Source organism: Xylocopa sonorina, chromosome 9 (genome assembly GCF_050948175.1).
Source record: "Xylocopa sonorina isolate GNS202 chromosome 9, iyXylSono1_principal, whole genome shotgun sequence".
Classification (NCBI taxonomy): Eukaryota; Metazoa; Arthropoda; class Insecta; order Hymenoptera; family Apidae; genus Xylocopa; species Xylocopa sonorina.
Genome location: NC_135201.1, coordinates 12,875,754 through 12,894,291, shown reverse-complemented (window position 1 = coordinate 12,894,291; position 18,538 = coordinate 12,875,754). Strand labels below are relative to the sequence as shown.

Sequence of the window (18,538 nt, the reverse complement as noted above, 5' to 3'; positions counted from 1 at the left end):
TCTTATATTTTTATGTTTCTTATAGAGACCGTAGAATTATAAGCTAAATATAAATATAGATTTTGTAAAGAAAAATTGTGCTGTGATGTATTTGATGGCGCAGAAATAAGTGAATAATATATTTTAAAAACGTGTAAATTTGAAAGACGTAGCAAACGAGAGTTTCTTTTTTATAGATGGCACGAATTAATTTTTAAACAATTTCCTAACGAAAATGTACCTTCCGAGGGGCAGAAGTAGATGGCAGCGAACGAGTCTGCTGAGATGTGGCAGTCGATAACGTCCTTCGGAAGTAGATGGCAGTGAACGAGTCTGCTGAGATGTGGCAGTCGATAACTTCCCTCGGAAGTAGATGGCAGTAAACGAGTTTGCTGAGATGTGGCAGTCGATAACGTCCCTCGGAGGTAGATGGCAGTGAACGAGTCTGCTGAGATGTGGCAGTCGATAACGTCCCTCGGAAGTAGATGGCAGTGATCGAATTTGCTGAGATGTGGCAGTCGATAACGTCCCTCGGAAGTAGATAGCATTGAACGAGTTTGTTGAGATGTGGCAATCGATAACGTCCCTCGGAAGTAGATGGCAGTGAACGAGTCTGCTGAGATGTGGCAGTCGATAACATCCCTCTGAAGTAGATTGCAGTGAACGAGTCTGCTGAGATGTAGAAGTCGATAACGCCACAATTTAAGTCGTAGTGGCGCCATATCTTTAAAAACGACTGAACCCTGAACAGCGAACAGTTTCAGCACTTTCGACAGAGATGGCCACCAGTTTTCCCGCTATATTTTGTGACGTAGTGTCGAAAAATGTGAATAAACATGAAATATTCCCCGTTGCAGCTATTAATTAATTAGCACGCAGTTTCTTTTGTCACGTAATGATTGAGGGAGGAGCAGTAACTTCATAGTTAATGTAAATAAGATGTTATTGAAAAATGATTCGGTGTTTTATTCCCTTCGAGTCATTACTCTCGTGCTTGCAGTGATTGCAACATATCTGTGTAATATCTGTACAGATTTATACCCATTCTCGTATATCTACTTCTATTAGTTTCCCTACTTCTGTGCTTAATTCTCTAAATAGACGCATTAGCAGGAAGTAAAAACGATCTGTCCATGCAATTGGACGCACTCGCAATTAATTTCTACACACGTGGTTGATGGCAATTCATTTATTGGTGTTTGGTACAGCATTATTCTATTGTTTTGCCTCATACATTAAAATTGACCATTCCAGAATCATTGCGGTGGTGATTGAGTAATTAAATCGATCATTAAAGGTAACAGAACGTTTATTAAAACTTCTTATCAATTCACAGAATACAAAAGTTTTGTCTTATAAATTATCTTTATAAATGCACATACGCATAGTATATTACTAAGACTTACATGGTTATGTGCCCAGAATTTTCATTATAATCCCTAACATCTTAGATTAATTAATTAGTAGCAACTTTTTACGTCGCAGTAGCGTCATCTCTTGAGGAACTGCTGAACCTTGATCGTCGAACAGTTTCAGCATTTTCTACAGAGATGGCGCCATCAGTCTACCTGCCATACTTTCTGACGTAACATTCGAGAGGAGTAAATAATCATAAAGCATTCTTTGTAGAGGACATTAATTAGGTAAAACACAGTTACTTTTGTCACGTAATTAACGAGGGAGGAACAGTATCTTCATAGTTGATCTAAATAAGATGTTATTGAAAAGTGATTCCTGGTTTTATTTCCTTCCAAACTATTGTTTGTCTCGTGCTTCCATTGGTTGCAACGTATCTGTAATATTTTTATAGATTGTGATTTGAATAGTATTAAAAATTCTGTGCAATCTCTTTTATACCTATGTCTATTGGTTTACTTCTGTACTTGTTTTTCGGGATATATATGTTAATAGAGGATGCAAGTGATCTGTTCGTACGATTCAACGTATACATAACGAATTTACATACACGTTATTGCAAGCTATTGACTTATTTGTATCAGGGACTGCATGTTACGATTTGATCGCTTTAAAGATTAATATAGGTCATTCCAGAATCGTTATAGGAATCATTTAGTAATTAAACCATTTATTAACAATAGTAGAACTTTTATTGCAACCATTTGACAATTCACTCGGTACAAAACTATCTCTGCCAGCTAGAGATTATAAATTATATTTATATATCCATGTACGTGTCGTACATAACTAAAAGTTAGATCGTAAGACTTATTAGGTATGTTTTATGAAGAATCTCGGTAAACCAGTGTACGATACATCCTATACGACTAAAAGTGATGTCAATTTGTAATAAGAAACCGTGGATTAACTATTTCTGTCGCTTTTTTCTTTGTCGTTGATTCAACAGTGCTTTGTAATTGCTCAAGATCTAGTGACTCTTCTTCTAATTGCCATAACGGGCCAACGATTAGTCACTTCTGCATGGATATTGTAGTTTTAAATTGATTGAGATGCCATATTAAACGAGAGAAAGGTAAAAAAAGAAGGATTAGTAGAAGTGTCGGAACGTTATTAATTTTGATCGTTTAATCGAAGAAATCCTTTCAATCATTTTGCCGCATCCAGCATTTAAAACATCTTCCAGTAATACAAACGCATAAGCGATGATTATAGGCATATAATTTTCACTATAATTCTCCACATTCATCATTATTTAATTAGTATCATCATTGACTAATGTTGTGGCGTTACCGACGTTACCGACTTCCTCATATAAGCAGACACATTCGCAGCCATCTACTTCCGCTTCTCGGAGGGTACATTTTCGTTAGGAAATTGTTTCAAAATTAATTCACGCCATCTATAAACAAGAGACTCTCGTTTGCGACGTCTTTCAAATTTCTACGCTTTTCAAATTAATTATTCACTTATTTCTTCGCCATCAAAGAGTACACATCACAATTTGCCTTTGCCAAATCTAGATTTGTATTTCTAAGCTTCTACTTCAGTTTACCTTAATTGTAAAGACTTGTTGCTGTTAAATAAAATTGTTATATAAAAGCCATCCTCAGTTAATTAGAAGAAAATATTGTGGCCAACGACAAATCCACAATGTACACGATAGTGGCGCCATCTCTTTAGGAACGACTGAACCCTAAACGGCGAACAGTTTCAGCACTTTCCACAGAGATGGCGCCACAAATCTTACAAGAATATAAAATTCGATATAAGTGAATAATTATGAAATATTCCTTGTAGTAGCTACTATTTACTTGAAATTGAAACAATTTCTTCAATGTTAATGTAAGTAGGATGTTACCGAAAAGTTATTCCTCTTTTTATTCCCTTCCAAACTATTATTAATAGCTTGTTCTTACAGTGATTCCAACGTACCTGTGTGATATTTGTACATATTGAGAATTTCAATAGTTCTAAAGTAAAGAAAATTCTACTCTTTCCCTTTTATTCCTACTTCTGTTAGTTTCTCTGTCCGGTGCTGGTTTCGCTGGATATACGAGCAAGTAGAAGGGAAGAGCGATCTGTCGATAAAGTTTTTCTTATTTTTAATAGTTTACCACAGAGCGATTCACAAGAGCGATGGATTTATTTGTATCTGGTACAGCATACTACTAACTTTTTACCTTGAACTTTAATATAGGTCATTCCATAATTGTTGCAGGAGTTATTGAGTAATTATATAATTCGTTAAAGATAACAGAACATTCATTGCAGCTCCTTGTCCATTCACAGAATACAAAAGTTTTACCTCATGATTTACCTTTATAAATCTATGTACGCATGGTGTATGTTACTGAAATTTGTGAAATGAAGTATTGGATACTTTTAGCGTTAGAAATGTTATTTCCATACGTTTGTTTGTTTGGTTCGTTGTTATAGATTACGCTGTAGGTTTTCAACGAGAAAAGTAAATAGTGTTGAATGTTACGATGGTTAATACAACAATTGAAAATGATGTATTTTCATGAAGATTTGGTGATATTACATTTATTGTTATTAAAAGGGAGTAATATAAAGGTTGTGAGACGGATAATTCTATCGGTAGTTTTAGAAACACGATAGTATTTCTTTGCATAAACGCTTGATCAAAGGAGATGGCGAGAAAAAGAAAAGTATTATCTGTTTCTGGGTGTGCGCGTAAGTAGATAGCACGAGCAATTTGTCCATACAATTAAAAGCATTGATAACTAATTTCCATATACGTGAACACAAGCGTTTGAGACTAAACAAGAGGAATAAAAGAAAGAGAAGATCATTGCCTGCGTTATGTTATCGGCTTTGATTGCTTAATTAAAAATTGATGAAACTCGCAATCGTTTTGCAGAATCAAATATTCGGAATCTAGTGTTTAATTACTCGTTGCAATTACAACGTAACTTAATGGTTGATCAATTAAAAGTTCGTAATTATATTTGAATTTTGGCGTCATGGTCGCGCCATCTCTCGTGAAAGAGCTCAAACTGGTCGCACTTGATTACCGACAGCGAAGCAAACTATTGATACACCGGTGGTGTCGTCTCGTCGATCATTGTTGAAACAAAATTTCGAACAGTTTGAGCACTTTGCACCGAGATGGCGCCACTCGGTCTGATTCGTATCAATTCTGTTGGTAACTTGATCGGTTGGTAAGCGAACATTCGGATTGTATTCGGCGTGTCCTTCACGTTTTAGTCGGTATTTTCGTCGTTCGGGAAAGTGGTTACCAGTATATTGACTGCGGTTTGTTTTCCCTGCGGTGGGCAACACGATCGCCGATGTATTCTGACGTCATCGTTGACGACGGTGCCGTTTAGAAGTGTTTTTCAAGTTGGCCGTAGATTGCGGGACGAGCGAAGTAGAAGATGGCGAAGAAACACGGACGTTCGCTGCGATGTTTTTCGAGACTCGACGTCTAAACCAGTCGTGGATGTATAATGTACGGTACGTGAGCGAGAATTGATGAGTTTGCGATTAACAGTAGCGAGTGCGCGTCGATTCGTAAGGCGGGACGGAAGTCATCGAGAAACGAAGGTACCGTGAGATGCTTTGTTTATGGAGATCAGCTGTGCTGCTAAACGTTCCTATCGTTTTCGTTCCTGCGTCTACTCGCTTCTATTTTCGTCGAATAAAGGTCATCGGAAAGTAAGTACGGAAGAAAGTGATATTCGATTCGTAAACGAGCCTCGCGAAATAGAAAGTGGAAGCTTCGTCCGAGGCAACGAAGAAAAGAAAATAAAAAAGAAAGAAAAAAAACACGTATATACGTATATCGGATCTCCAGAATGAGAAAATATCTCCTGTCGGTGGGGGAAATCGTATTTTCTATTGCGCGTTAAACGATAGGAATGTGGTTTCGACCAATTTTTCACATCCGCGAATGAGAGCGCGATATTGTAAGGAAAATGAAACTACTGTGGGGAATTTGGAAATGTGTGTCAGTTTCCTGAGATATCCCATGGAGTGCGACGTAACGAAAATACAGATCAGTAGGTTGCGAACGAGAGAAAAAGGAAGAGAAGAAAGAAATAAAAATGTGTTGCGCGTACGTGTCTTCAATGTTTGGTTTACGTTTCAGATGCTTAAGAAGCAAACGTCCACGGGTAGTTAATTATTCTTAATGACATGTGAGAATGAAACGAGAAACTGTCATTACCTGCGTAGAGCCAAACCGAAGAGCAGAAACGGCAAGTTAAATCTTCTTTAATTTTCTCTGCCCACCTGTCTGTGTACCATTTACGCGTACATCCTACGCGGTGTCTGCTAGCATCTGATAGTAAAGAAAGGAGAAGAGAAAGAAAGAGAATACGATGGGTTTGCAGATGACGACGGTGTTGGACGGCAGTTACCAATGCATGGATCCGTACGAAGGAGAGGAAGAGGATGGGGAAGACGACGAAGAACGCGAAGAGACGCCTCAAGAATCCGGTGTGATGATCCATGTAGTACCGGAAGGGAACAAGGCCAGATGGAATCACGTAGAGGATTTGGATTCCTTTTTTACGAGAATGTATCACTATCATCAGAAACACGGCTTCGCTTGTATGATACTGCAAGAGGCGCTTGAACTAGGACAATTCATATTCGTGGTCACATTTTCGACCTTTCTCTTTCATTGCATCGATTACTCCGTATTATTTAAGTGAGCTTTCATTCGCGGGCCCTCGCGGCGAATTAACGGAATCCGGAACGGCGAATTAACGGCGGATTTTTATGCTTTCAGGGATAAAGTAACTAATAATACCTCGCACAAAACCTCGATGAACGATGTCGTTCTATCGACGAGCGAATGCGTAGCGTCTATGGGTCTGATCACTTGGATCTGTATTTTAGTAGCTGGAATTTTTTGGATTTTACGATTTGTCAAAGTTTTGTATCATTGCGCTCAGTTCTGGGACATTAAACTGTTCTTTAACACCGCGCTGAAGATCGAGGACTGCGATCTGGACAATCTGACCTGGCACGAGGTACAAAAGCGAGTCAGAGAAGTGCAGAAAGAACAGGAGATGTGCATTCACAAAAGAGAGCTTACAGAATTAGATATATACCATAGAATATTAAGATTTAAAAACTACATGGTGGCTATGATAAATAAATCTTTGTTACCCGTTCGACTCAAAATTCCTATCGTAGGAGAAATTGTTTTCATGACGAGAGGATTGAAATACAACATGGAACTACTTCTGTTTTGTAAGCTCCTTTAGATATTTACACGGTCGCGGTGTCTCTCTCTCTCTCTCTCGATATATATATATATACGGTACTCTAATCTCTTTTGCGTAGGGGGTCCCTGGTCCCCGTTCGAGAACAACTGGCATCTGAAAGAGGACTACAAGAAGCTGAACAAAAGGCAGGAACTCGCGAGGGCGCTCTCGAAGCATATACTCTGTGTTGGGATAGCCAATTTTATACTTTGCCCGTTGATTTTACTCTGGCAGATACTGTATTCCTTTTTTAATTACGGCGAGGTGTGTATTTTCTTTGGTTCCTGGTAAACCTTCTACCTCTCCGCCCGATGTACGTACGTTTCGTGCCGTACGAATAATCGAATTGAAAAATATTTCTCTCTTTTTTTCTCTCTCTCTCTCTCTCTCGAACAGATCATCAAGCGCGAGCCTGGGACATTAGGCACGAGAATGTGGTCTTTGTACGGACGATTGTACCTCCGTCACTTCAACGAGCTCGATCACGAGCTAAACGCGCGTTTGAATCGCGCGTACCGTCCAGCCTCGAGGTACATGAGCATATTCACGTCCCCTGTCATGACTGTTATCGCGAAGAACGTTGCCTTCGTGGCTGGAAGTGTTTTAGCGGTTTTGTTGATACTGACTGTCTACGACGAGGACGTATTAACGGTGGAACACGTATTGACTACCATCACGGTATTGGGCGCGATGGTAGCAGGTGCGAGAGCATTTATACCCGACGAAAATTTAGTTTGGTGCCCGGAGACTCTTTTAACAGCTGTCTTAGCGCATACGCATTACAGACCGGACGGCTGGCGAGGTCATGCTCATACTCAGACCACAAGGGCGGAAGTGGCGCAACTGTTTCAATATCGTGCCGTTCACCTTTTAGAAGAGTTAATTTCTCCTCTGCTCACGCCGTTCGTTCTCTGCTTTCGCATGAGGCAGCGAGCCTTGGACATCGTTGATTTTTATCGTAATTTTACGATCGAGGTGACAGGTGTTGGGGATGTTTGCAGTTTCGCGCAAATGGACGTGCGAAAACATGGAAATCCAATGTGGCAGACAGTGACTGAAACCGCTCCCCAAACTCGAACCACCGGATATGAGAATCGATACGCCGCGGACCCGGATAAACTACGAATTCCGATGTCGGATCAATATACGCAGGCGGAAGACGGGAAGACCGAATTGTCCCTTATACATTTCACATTGACCAACCCCGAATGGAAACCACCGAGTCACGCTGAGAACTTCGTCACCGCCTTAAGGGAGAGAGTTAAGAAGGAAGTGCACGGTGGCATGCATAGCGAGATCAATCCCCTTCTCGCAAGCTTGAACAGCTTATCCGGATTAGGGCCGGGCGTAAGTATATTTCCGATCGTTCAGATCGAACGTATCTGATTTAATCCGTTCTCTGATTTAATCCCTTCTTTGTTCTTTCAGTACAACGATATAGTGTCGAATATAATTCGAAGCACGATAGCAAATCAAATGAGCGGTCCGACCGCGAGCAACGTATTTTTCAATCAACCTTGCACCTCGACGGCTTCTGCCGCCGGAGATGAATTCTCGAATATGAAATCGGATGTTATACCACACGCGGTGCAACGCGGCTTGAGCAAAGCCGAAGGACCGATGCATAACGAGAAAGGATTTCTCTACGGATTGCAACAAGAAATATCGAATCAATCGCTAGGCGCTTCTGTATTTGTATCGAGTCACGAATTTTCCACCGACTTGTCTGTGCCGGTGGAATTGATCGCTGCCGACATGTCTCTGTCTACGTTGTACCTGCACGAACTTCATCACAGACAAGTACGTTCCTTCTTTTGTACTTTCTTTGTTTTTTTTTTTTTTTTTTTTTTTTTTTTTTATTAACGTCGAACGAAACTGTTGCCACGAATAAATAATCTCGTGCCGCGCAGGTTCGAAGAAGGGGCTATCAAGAAGTGACTACGAGAAGTATATGGCAGCGAAGCCCTCCTGTTCAAGAGCTTGCCTCGCTTCCCGAAGTTAGGCAAGAGAGAGCGCCATTGCTCTTACATCAGGATTCTTCTATAAGAAATAACAGAGAATCCAAGTACAACGTGAACAGTCGTTTGTAATTGCATCTCGATCATACGTGCAGTGATATCGTCGCTTTTAACGGAATAAAATGTTTCTCGTTCGCTTTACGACGCGACCCGCGTCCTCTCGCGGTTTACATATTTTATAACAAGGGAATACAGGTAGAACGTTTATGAATCTGTGTTATCGATGTAAATACAGTATCGAAATATTCTTTCTTGACTAGACTCTCGTTTGAAAGATCAACGATCATCTCGAATGCCTATATTTCAACCCCGAAGGCCTACGCGTCGGTTGTCATCGCGAGCACGATATATGCGCCGGAAGTAGTATGCCTGGCACATCGGTGTGTTGCGGGTTACGTGTAAAACGAGGGGGAGGGGGGGGGGGGGGGCGACGTAAACGCACACGCTGTACAGTATTCTTTTCTATATATTGCTTTCTTCTCGGTCTTGGAGACGAGGTTAAAAGTGAATTCATTCGACGTTCATTTTGCCTTCGATAATTCGGTAATCGTAAAAATTGTAAGAAGTCGAATAGTTCAGCGTGTGCGTATATGTATGTATATAAGTGTATATGTGTGTACGTGCGCGCGCGCGCGCGCTTGCACGCGTGTGTGCATATATGTATGATAATATCAGACAGTTCTAGTTTTCAGACCTACGATTCTCTAGTCACATGAAATCAATCACGCGCCATAGCATAAAGAATTATTTATTTTTCAAACGTAGTTACTCGATAAACACGATGGCTAGACGTTAACGGCTGCGGTACGCGAGAAATTGCTTGTACGCGTGTACTCGCGCTCGAGTACTTCCCCACGTTCAACACCGTCGTCGCATTGTGCAGCTAACGGTTAAAATATAAAATAACAAACTGATATTTCGAAAACTTGCAGGTTCTCTAACGATCTGTAAGTCGCACAGGGATCTCGTCGATGTGAAATAAACTACGATTCTCCAGTACTCTACTAACACTACAACGCAAGTAACGAAAGTAAATCGGGGAAAAAAGAAAAAGGAAAAAGAGAAAAAAAAACGAAAGCTTTACGCTAGACAGACGTACGATATCGCGATACGACCCTATAGAAGCAAATAACAATAACGATGATATTAATTTAACGCGGTTATTTGTAATTTATCTTTATGGAAGAAATAAATACGTTGCGTAATATATTGCTTTTCGTAGAAACATGCAAAACTTTTTTAACTTTGTATAAATCTAATACAAAGGAGAGTGTTCGTGCATTACGTATTATATGTAAATTCGGATGCTGTTCGACAAGTGAGTATTGAAAAATATGACTAGCGGTGAAAATTGTACCGTTTATTAAATACGATAACTATTATATGAATAAAAATTCACGGACAGATTCGACGTCGAGGAGGAACCATGAAGTACAATTTACGATGCAACCGCAACATTAGCGAAAAGATGACGAAGAAAGATTTCGTATACGACATTCGTCCGCCGATTCAAAGTTCCAGAAAGGTAAGTTGATACGTCTCTCCCCTCGTATCTGAATGCTTCGAACCGCTTCGGGGCTGTTTTTGTACACGCCGCTAGAGAAATGTGACAAAGAGAAACGAAACGATTCGAATGATATTGATGTGTACCTAGAAATGCTCGGAATAAAATTGAACGTGATTTCAGTTAGAAGAAGGAAAATATCCAATCGTTGTACCGCTACAGCTTCGAAGGAAACCAAATATGGATTCGAAAGTACCTCGGTACACTGTTATATCGGAGAAAGACAATTACAAAAACGATAACAACGTAATAAACGTAAGGGATTAACATTTCATACGAATGCGCGTACAAAAGTTACCTTTTGTTATCTAGTCGCATCGCGGATCGTGTGAATGTTATAAACAACTAAATTATAAATTTTCTGAATTGTAGCTTTCAGACGAACGAGTTTCAAAGTTCGAGTGTAATTTCTGTCACGAGCAAATTGCGACGCTCTTATCGCTGTCTACGCATATTAAATTTCACCGACAAAGATACTGTAAGTATTGCTATTGGATACTGTTAGAGAATGAAACGATGGAAGAACACATCGATAACATTCATCGAATCGATTCACGGAACATCGTTGGAACGACCATCTAACGTGCGATACCTTCGACTTGTACAATTAAATTATTCATCTTCCCAATTATCTAAACGTAACATTCCTCGCGAAGGTCAGATATCTCGACCTTTTTATTCCATGTACTTATTCCCAAAAAACATTGTACATTGTATTCTTTTATTATCGATTCATGTTAACACAGCCTTGTCACTAAAAGAATAAGAAATTTCTTCTACTTGCTTGAATTTTATAAACAAACACCTTGGACAACAAAAATTTTCTACACTCACTTTTCTTCACCAGTATGTCTGTGACCGAATTATCGACTAAAAATTCGCTGCAAGGCGAGCAATAAACCGAGCACAACCAAGTATGCCCCAGTACCCGGTATCTACCGCTATTTATTTATTAAGGGATACCCCCACTTGTAGTATCGTTTCTTCAAGTTTTGTTAGTTGTTGCGTATAATGTACGGCAGTCGAATAAACGTGACAGATAAATCCACGTTTCATTCTTACGATGTTTCACAACTTCGAGGCACAAAAGAGACAAAGAAGAAGAAGAAGATGAAGAAGTGAAAAAGCTGCGGATAAAATTATATTGTTAAAACTTTCGGTAAACAGCACGAAGTAAACTCATCGTATCTATAATGGAACGTACATACATTTTATTGAAATATCGATGCCCATCTTGCCAATCCTTTTAACCCATCGATCGTAACCGAATCGATCGTGTGATGTTTTGAGATTAACACTTGAGAAATTGTGCAAGTATCGGTTGCTTAGTTGTGCCCTTTATTTAACTAATCGTATTAAGGTAAGCCAGAATCGTATCGATTGCATTAATCTACGAATTATGGCAAGTCTAACGTCTCCTGTAATAGAAATGCCAAGTATATCGTGTACATAGCGAGTGGACACAACATAAGTCGGATGGTAACGGTTCAATTATCAGAACGACCGTATGATGTCAGCGGTGTAGCGTTTGATTGTCGTACACAGTCACGGTTTGCAAATGTTTCGTACACAAGTGGCAAACGTATAGTCGTTTGTTGGTTACGTGGAATTATGATGATTCTCGTCTTTTCTGAAAATTAAATTCGATCGATGGAATCTGAATCGGGAACATCAATTACGTAAAATCAGTTTCCAAGGGAACTCGTTCCTTTTAAATAAATATCGTGACATATCATTTTTCGATAGATCGTACGTTCAAGAAGCTTTTCCTTTTTCTAAAGCATTCGTTTCGGCTGAAAAGATTGCGCCACGTGTACGTCGATACTTTTGTTAGTATAGCAGTTATCGCGTTTCTCGCTTGTACACTCTGTCTCGCACACCTCTTTAGTCGCGCTAATCTATCATTATCGTTCTTCCGTTCTCTCCTTTTTTCATGTCTCTGTCAAATCATGTGAGTGGTATCTGCATTTTTGTTCCCTCCGCGCGTTATCCGTAGAGGTCCCGAGTTCACAGCTGGCTAACCGGTTAATTCTAGACACTCGACTTTTCACAGTCCAGCTTCACCGCTTTATCGGAACTTGAGTGAATGTCTTTTAAGAAGAAATTGTATCGGTTGTCGTCAGATGTGGTATGTATTTCCAATAGAAACAATTTTGTACCCGCAATACACTACAAGTTAAACGAGTAACGCCGACAGAATGTTCGTGTCATCCGAAATTTAAACGCAAATAAAGACTGTCCATTATATGCACAGGAATGTAATCTGGTTCATCGATACCGGTAGAATTTGAAAGATTGTTTATCTGTATTCCATATGTCCAGCCTCGTTGGAAGTATAAAATCGGTTGTCTCTGGTGACTTTTAATTGCAAGATAGAAATCAGTTCGAATGAACATCGGCGAAAAAAAGAAAAAGAAAAAGAAAAGAGAACGTATAAACGATCGGAAGGGAAGTTGGAAAGATAGGATTATGTAAAATGTAAGGAAGAGTGTTGATCGATGCGTTAGATATCGATATCTAAGATCGGTGTAGAGTATCGCATGGATCTTTTTTTCTGAACGTCTAGCATGCTCGTACCGGTTTATCTGTTAAAGAGGAGAAATAAACGAGAATCGAACGAATCCAGAGCTCCAGAGATAACGACGTAATAATTATGTTTATTGCTAAATCAGACCCCCAGCAGAAGTTGCATCACGTAACATTAGATGACCCCGGAATGGAAAATATATTTTATCGATACATGTACACGATCGACGTACAGTTAAATGTATCGCTTTTGAATAATACGAATATGTTTTTGTCCATTTTTATTTATTTATTTGTTTCTTTTCTGTTTCCAATTGTACGCGAAATTGACGTGAAATAGTATTTGACGTATAATTTTTCTTTTCTTTTCCGTTAAACGAACGAGACTTTTAGCAAAGCATCTCCTCGTTGATCGTTAGTTTTTCTATTGCTCTGCCGCCAACAGAAAAAAGAAAAAAAAACGTTCAAGTAGTGTATTACGCGTTTCTTTGTCTACGAACGAGAGAATATGTACGATTGCAGACCATCGACGAATTGGTAAATTGCACGATAATTTATCGGTTTCTCGTGAGTTCTACATTGTCGCATCTTTACAAAATCGATGATCATGATGTTTACCGTTTCGGCTGGAACAATAGTCTCGAGCGTTTCATTTGATTTAGTACCGATCGACCGAGTGGGGACGCAGCTATAAGAGGTTAAATAGCCAACGAACAGACAGTTTACAGCTGAATCTTGAAGCAGATCGGTGCGAGTGGTACCTAAGTAAATTGAAAAGATTTCACAAAAGATCCCCAAGTTTATTCGACCGGAAGTAAAAAAAGCTTTTCCAAGGGGTATGTATTGCAATATAGTATACTTATACACGTGTACGTGTACACACGTATACATTACATAAAATATGTATTGCGGCGCCGCCAGTTTAATTGTCCATTGTGTTAGATGAAATGGTAAAGTGTGTATACGACACGTGTAACTCGTCCTATTAGAATCAGTTTGGAATAAATACGCTCAAGAACTATGTTTGTTTATTCAAGGATAACATGTCGACTGCGTTGCGACGCGTTTTGATAAGCGATCCTGTGGATACGCGCTGCGGTGAGCTGCTTGCCCGTCACGGTATCTCTGTTACAACCAAGTACAAGCTATCAAAGGAGGAATTAATAAATGAGCTTCAGGTATACGTGAATTTTGTATCTTCAATCTTTTCTTTTTCCCGCAAACGTCTGGAAAGAAACGCGATCGAACTCGCTATTTAGACACAACTACCTCTCTACGTGTTTCGAGCGGAAAACCGGCCTTGGCTCGTTGGCTTCGCCCACAAGAAGAAACAGTACCGACATCCAACTGCAACTTTTCTTTCTATTCTCTCTCTCTCTCTCTCTCTCTCTCTCTCTCTCTCTCTCTCTCTCTCTCTCTCTCTCTCTCTCTCTCTCTCTCTCTCTCTCTCTCTCTCTCTCTCTGTCCCTCGTTAGATTTCGCTGATGCAGTTGGTTGCATTCAAGCAGTCAAACCGGCTCGATCCGGTCTACGCGTATACAACTTGTGAACGCGAATACCGGTAAACTGAGAACGGGTCGTCGCACTTATCTGAAACTATCCCTTTCTCCCATGCGCATTCTCGCGTATAGCTTTCTAATCAAGAAGCGCGACAACGACCAACCGTTCAATTCGAAACGTTTTGTTTGACGATTCGTAGGATCTGGAAGAGAAAAGAAATGAATAAATGTTATTTGCCCGCAATAGAACCACGATGGGTTGATCGTTCGATCGGAAACGAAGGTGACCAGCGACGTGTTTGCGCGTTGCCCAAATCTTCGCGTCGTCGGCCGTGCTGGCACCGGCGTCGATAACATTGATCTTCAGGCTGCCACGCGGAAGGGAGTGATCGTGTTAAAGTATGGATTCTTCGCGTAGTTTCATCAGCATTCGTCGCGACGCACTAAACGTAGAACACGAAACGACTATTTTTTTTTTTCCAGCACGCCTGGCGGGAACAGCATTAGCGCTTGTGAACTGACCTGTGCGCTAATATCTGCTCTGGCGCGTAACGTTGTTCAGGCGGCGCAATCGTTGAAAGAAGGACGATGGGACAGGAAATTATATACCGGGTTTGAGATATTCGGGAAAACGTTGGCGGTACTCGGCATGGGTCGCATCGGCCGTGAGGTGACTCGAAGAATGCAAGCGTTTGGAATGCGTGTGGTCGCTTTCGATCCCTTACTGACGTCCGATGTTGCGAACCAGCTGGGCGTCGAGAAACTTTCTTTGGAAGAAATCTGGCCGATAGCTGATTACATCACGGTGCACACGCCACTCATCCCTCAAACGAAAAGTAGTAACATGTTTGAAATTGCGCCGCTTGCATCTTGTTACTTACCAAATTCCTGGTATATACAACTGAATAATTTCTTTTGCGTGAACCGATTGCAGATCTTATCAACGCGACGACTCTAGGAAAATGTAAGAAAGGGGTACGCATCGTGAACGTGGCACGTGGCGGTATCGTAGACGAAGATGCGTTATTGGCCGCTTTAAAGACCGGCCAGTGCGCTGGCGCTGCTTTGGACGTTTTCATCGAAGAACCACCGGAAAACCCTGTTACCCGGGAATTGATTGCGCACCCGAATGTCGTTGCTACCCCTCATTTGGGTAAGACTAAGGAATTCTCGCGTATCTCTCTGCAATTCGAGAATACGTGTCAGTTTGTTGTGACCTGTCTTGTTTGTTGCAGGTGCGAGTACCGAAGAGGCTCAGCAAAGAGTCGCCGAAGAGATAGCTCAACAGTTTCTGGCATTAACGGGCAAATCAACGGAATACGTGGTTACGGGAATAGTGAACGCGCCGATGTTGAGCGCTGCCATGTTGGACGAGAACGCACCATGGATCGAGCTGTCGGAGAAATTGGGCCAACTGATCGGTCGGTTTTTGAAGGAAAATCTGAATGTTTGCGTGCACAGCCAAACCGTTGGCAACGCGGGGATGCGAGAGAAAACGTTCGTTCACACCGCCGTACTCGTTGGAATTCTATCGGGGCAAACGAAAAACGGTTTAAACCTAATCAATGCCCCTACACTAGCACGAGAGATTGGCGTCGATGTAAAAGGAAGTCACGAAGATTCACTCGATAGCGATGCAGTCATCGTCCAAGCGAAAGGCCATCGAATCAAAGGTAATCCTCTATTTAGCTACAGAAAATATCTGGTTGTTTATCAATTTTCATTGGATAATTTCATACAGGAACTATCCGAGGTAACGAACCGGTTTTACTTTCGTTGGACGACGCGGTATTCGTAAATGGAATCGCACTAGGAGACTACACCTCCTTCTATCGGACGAACAACGTACAAGATCTGGCACAGATTGTAAATGCTTTCTCTACGAAAGATATTAACGTTCGCAACTTGAATACCCACGGTAGCTGGACGATCATTCAAACCGATCGTGAAGTTTCGGTACTCGTCGACGGCATCGAGGCTTTCTGAACTTCGCCCGATGCTTGTCGTCGTGTTTGGTTACGATCGTGAGATCAAATCCGCCCTTATACGTATTCAGTATTTTTAAATACAAAGCGACTCGATCATACTTAAATCGTATTGTAACCTCGTTCCAATACGTGTTGCTATTTATTACTTAACACTGGAAACATCGAAAGGATAGAACAGTGAATCGAATATTTTCATACGATTAATCATCTTTATAAAACTTGCATATGTACAAACTAAAAGTATACACAAATGTACGTACACGCGCGTGTGTGCACGTACACGCGCACAAATATATTTCAATTGTTAGCATTCGCTCTTCGTTTTAATAACATAATGAATCACAAAACTGTGTTCATTGCTCTGTTCAATGTACAATTGTTTGTGCATCCTTTATCAACTTGGCAATTTCAAATCTTTCCAAATAGCGTTCCGATTCAATTTGTACAGTATCTTAAATGTAGTAATGTAGAAAAAGATCATATTCTTTCGTAACTGTCTATGCGGCAACAGTTGAAGGTAAAGACAATTCCATCCTGTTAATGAAAAATAAAACGTTATAATAAAAGTAAACGATTGGCAAGAGATCGTTTAATGGAAGATAGGAAAATTTTAAGTATAGCATGGTAATCTAACTTTAACGAGCGAAGGTAGTTGTATCCAGAATCCATGATTGGGAACCATCTCCCAACCTGTCGCTCCTCTCAACAATTTCAGAGCTATCGCTCCACCGATAAAATATATTCCGGTAAATACAAAGAAATAGATAACTAACATTGAACCAGTAGAGAGGCCATTAGCTTGTACAAATGTTACGCAAGCGTACGGGGATATCAGTAAGAGATGCTGAAAAATGAGTTGTCAATCGATAGGTATCACCAGACGAGCACCTATTGTGCCTGGTAATGATAAAACTTACGTATTCCTTTTTATCAGGTACAGGAGAATCCACCAACAAGTGCGTATCGGAAGGATTACGACAGACTAAGGTTATCACTGTTTTTAAATCTTTGTGACGAAGCGTCAAAACAGGTGGTCCTGAATTATCCGCCTCTAGAGTTATGCTTGTTTCTTGTGCAGTGCCTAGACTAAAAGCCTCATTGTTATGTTCGGCACACAGCTGAAAAGAGTGGTACGTATTACGCGTAAAACCCAATTATAAAATAGAGTAATTGCACGATATCGAGTTTTACTCGTATATTTCTTACGGAAACACCACTCCCTTGGGAACAAGTGCTCGAATCGTTTTCAAACATTCGCACATTCGTACAAGGGTGGAAATAGAAGGTGTAATTGTAGCTGGTTACGTTTAAGCGACTGTAACAAAAAGAAAACGGATGATCGAAAAGTAACGCGCAGAATGCGAGGAGGTTAGAATATTCGAAATATCAACCTGTGGTTAACCAACGGCGACAAACTGTATCCCTGTCCGTTTGAGAATGCACAAGAGCAAGCTGTTAATTGTCTACATTCCGAATGTGTTTGCTCGCAGAAAAATATTAGAAGTAATCCAACCACGAATACGGTTTCATCCTTTAGGAACATTTTCGTTCAATCTGATTCGCGCCTCCTTACGAATTTATACGTTATTATACAGTTGGAACATTGCGTTCGCACTCACATTAATTTCTTCTTTTCCTCTCCTCTAATAACGAATGCACGCATGCATTCATGTACGTATCCATACCCTGACGAAAAGACGCATTTCATCTAAAGATGCTCACACCACTATGTTCTATATACACTTACATAGAATGTCATTCGATTGTTTACTACGTATTATACAGGGTGATTCACTACTCGTGTGACAAATGTTTACAGCTGATACTACACCTTAAAAGCAACAGAAAGGTCCATATAAATATCTAGGTCCGATTTGCAAAAATGGCAGAGAAAATTGAGATTTTTCTTTTCTTTTTTCAGAAAAACACCAGTTTCACTCGTATTATTTATTTGCATCTCATCTTAATTACAGAACTTTAGAGTACTGCTGATTAAATAACGAAATTCCTTAATATTCATTGAATAGAGACTGACGATACCGATTCTACTGTAGAATCCGTGGCGCCATCTCTGTGAAAAATGCTCAAACTGGTCGCTCAGCATTATCGACAGCGAAGTGAATTATTCCAGAACTACTAGCGCCATCTCGGCGGAAAGTAGTGAAACTAATGCCCGATTAGTTTCAGCGCTTCTTCAACAGATGGCGTCAGTAGTTCTTCAGTAGTTCACTTCGTTGCCGATAATTATGTACGACCAGTTTGAGCACTTTTCACAGAGATGGCGCCAGGGGTTCTAGAGTGGAGTCGG

The 18,538-nt window shown here is 40.5% G+C and overlaps 4 protein-coding genes across 7 annotated transcripts; 3 read left to right on the top strand and 1 right to left on the bottom strand.

Annotated features, from left to right (window-relative positions):
• Positions 1-4,761: 4,761 nt before the first annotated feature.
• Positions 4,762-8,914, top strand: Atg9 (autophagy-related protein 9). 2 transcript variants are annotated; one of them, XM_076900827.1, is made up of 8 exons: positions 4,762-4,875; positions 5,510-5,618; positions 5,754-6,073; positions 6,155-6,621; positions 6,715-6,899; positions 7,032-7,982; positions 8,064-8,435; positions 8,546-8,914. In XM_076900827.1, the coding sequence occupies exons 2-8, from the start codon at positions 5,565-5,567 to the stop codon at positions 8,723-8,725; spliced, it is 2,529 nt and encodes an 842-aa protein (XP_076756942.1). In that variant the 5' UTR covers positions 4,762-4,875; positions 5,510-5,564; the 3' UTR covers positions 8,726-8,914. The 2 variants fall into 2 exon arrangements, with proteins under 2 accessions (XP_076756942.1, XP_076756941.1); XM_076900826.1 differs by having other exon boundaries at positions 4,779-5,076.
• A 1,029-nt stretch (positions 8,915-9,943) lies between these two features.
• LOC143427033 (uncharacterized) lies at positions 9,944-13,561 on the top strand. 2 transcript variants are annotated; one of them, XM_076900837.1, is made up of 3 exons: positions 9,944-10,178; positions 10,341-10,472; positions 13,406-13,561. In XM_076900837.1, the coding sequence occupies exons 1-3, from the start codon at positions 10,080-10,082 to the stop codon at positions 13,559-13,561; spliced, it is 387 nt and encodes a 128-aa protein (XP_076756952.1). In that variant the 5' UTR covers positions 9,944-10,079. The 2 variants fall into 2 exon arrangements, with proteins under 2 accessions (XP_076756952.1, XP_076756951.1); XM_076900836.1 differs by lacking the exon at positions 13,406-13,561 and adding an exon at positions 10,590-10,806.
• Positions 13,555-16,491, top strand: LOC143427029 (D-3-phosphoglycerate dehydrogenase). 2 transcript variants are annotated; one of them, XM_076900828.1, is made up of 7 exons: positions 13,555-13,579; positions 13,781-13,921; positions 14,490-14,641; positions 14,726-15,078; positions 15,177-15,395; positions 15,478-15,915; positions 15,984-16,491. In XM_076900828.1, the coding sequence occupies exons 2-7, from the start codon at positions 13,787-13,789 to the stop codon at positions 16,226-16,228; spliced, it is 1,542 nt and encodes a 513-aa protein (XP_076756943.1). In that variant the 5' UTR covers positions 13,555-13,579; positions 13,781-13,786; the 3' UTR covers positions 16,229-16,491. The 2 variants fall into 2 exon arrangements, with proteins under 2 accessions (XP_076756943.1, XP_076756944.1); XM_076900829.1 differs by having other exon boundaries at positions 13,570-13,583.
• LOC143427031 (cation-dependent mannose-6-phosphate receptor) lies at positions 16,481-17,864 on the bottom strand. Its single transcript, XM_076900831.1, has 5 exons — positions 17,622-17,864; positions 17,437-17,545; positions 17,148-17,348; positions 16,865-17,074; positions 16,481-16,764 (listed from the first exon to the last, which is right to left on the bottom strand). The coding sequence occupies exons 1-5, from the start codon at positions 17,771-17,773 to the stop codon at positions 16,708-16,710; spliced, it is 729 nt and encodes a 242-aa protein (XP_076756946.1). The 5' UTR covers positions 17,774-17,864; the 3' UTR covers positions 16,481-16,707.
• Between the last annotated feature and the right edge of the window lie 674 nt (positions 17,865-18,538).

Excerpts from the sequence above, each read along its gene's own strand:
- Atg9 (XM_076900827.1), top strand. The coding sequence starts at position 5,565 with ATGAAACGAGAAACTGTCATTACCTGCGTAGAGCCAAACCGAAGAGCA. Across the intron at positions 6,622-6,714 it reads CATGGAACTACTTCTGTTTT|GGGGTCCCTGGTCCCCGTTC; the intron begins GTAAGCTCCTTT and ends TCTTTTGCGTAG. Across the intron at positions 7,983-8,063 it reads TATCCGGATTAGGGCCGGGC|TACAACGATATAGTGTCGAA; the intron begins GTAAGTATATTT and ends TTGTTCTTTCAG.
- LOC143427033 (XM_076900836.1), top strand. The coding sequence starts at position 10,080 with ATGAAGTACAATTTACGATGCAACCGCAACATTAGCGAAAAGATGACG. Across the intron at positions 10,179-10,340 it reads CGATTCAAAGTTCCAGAAAG|TTAGAAGAAGGAAAATATCC; the intron begins GTAAGTTGATAC and ends ACGTGATTTCAG. Across the intron at positions 10,473-10,589 it reads ACGATAACAACGTAATAAAC|CTTTCAGACGAACGAGTTTC; the intron begins GTAAGGGATTAA and ends TCTGAATTGTAG.
- LOC143427029 (XM_076900828.1), top strand. The coding sequence starts at position 13,787 with ATGTCGACTGCGTTGCGACGCGTTTTGATAAGCGATCCTGTGGATACG. Across the intron at positions 13,922-14,489 it reads AATTAATAAATGAGCTTCAG|AACCACGATGGGTTGATCGT; the intron begins GTATACGTGAAT and ends TGCCCGCAATAG. Across the intron at positions 14,642-14,725 it reads AAGGGAGTGATCGTGTTAAA|CACGCCTGGCGGGAACAGCA; the intron begins GTATGGATTCTT and ends TTTTTTTTCCAG.
- LOC143427031 (XM_076900831.1), bottom strand. The coding sequence starts at position 17,773 with ATGTTCCTAAAGGATGAAACCGTATTCGTGGTTGGATTACTTCTAATA. Across the intron at positions 17,349-17,436 it reads CCCAAGGGAGTGGTGTTTCC|CTGTGTGCCGAACATAACAA; the intron begins GTAAGAAATATA and ends CACTCTTTTCAG. Across the intron at positions 17,075-17,147 it reads TACCTGATAAAAAGGAATAC|CATCTCTTACTGATATCCCC; the intron begins GTAAGTTTTATC and ends CTCATTTTTCAG.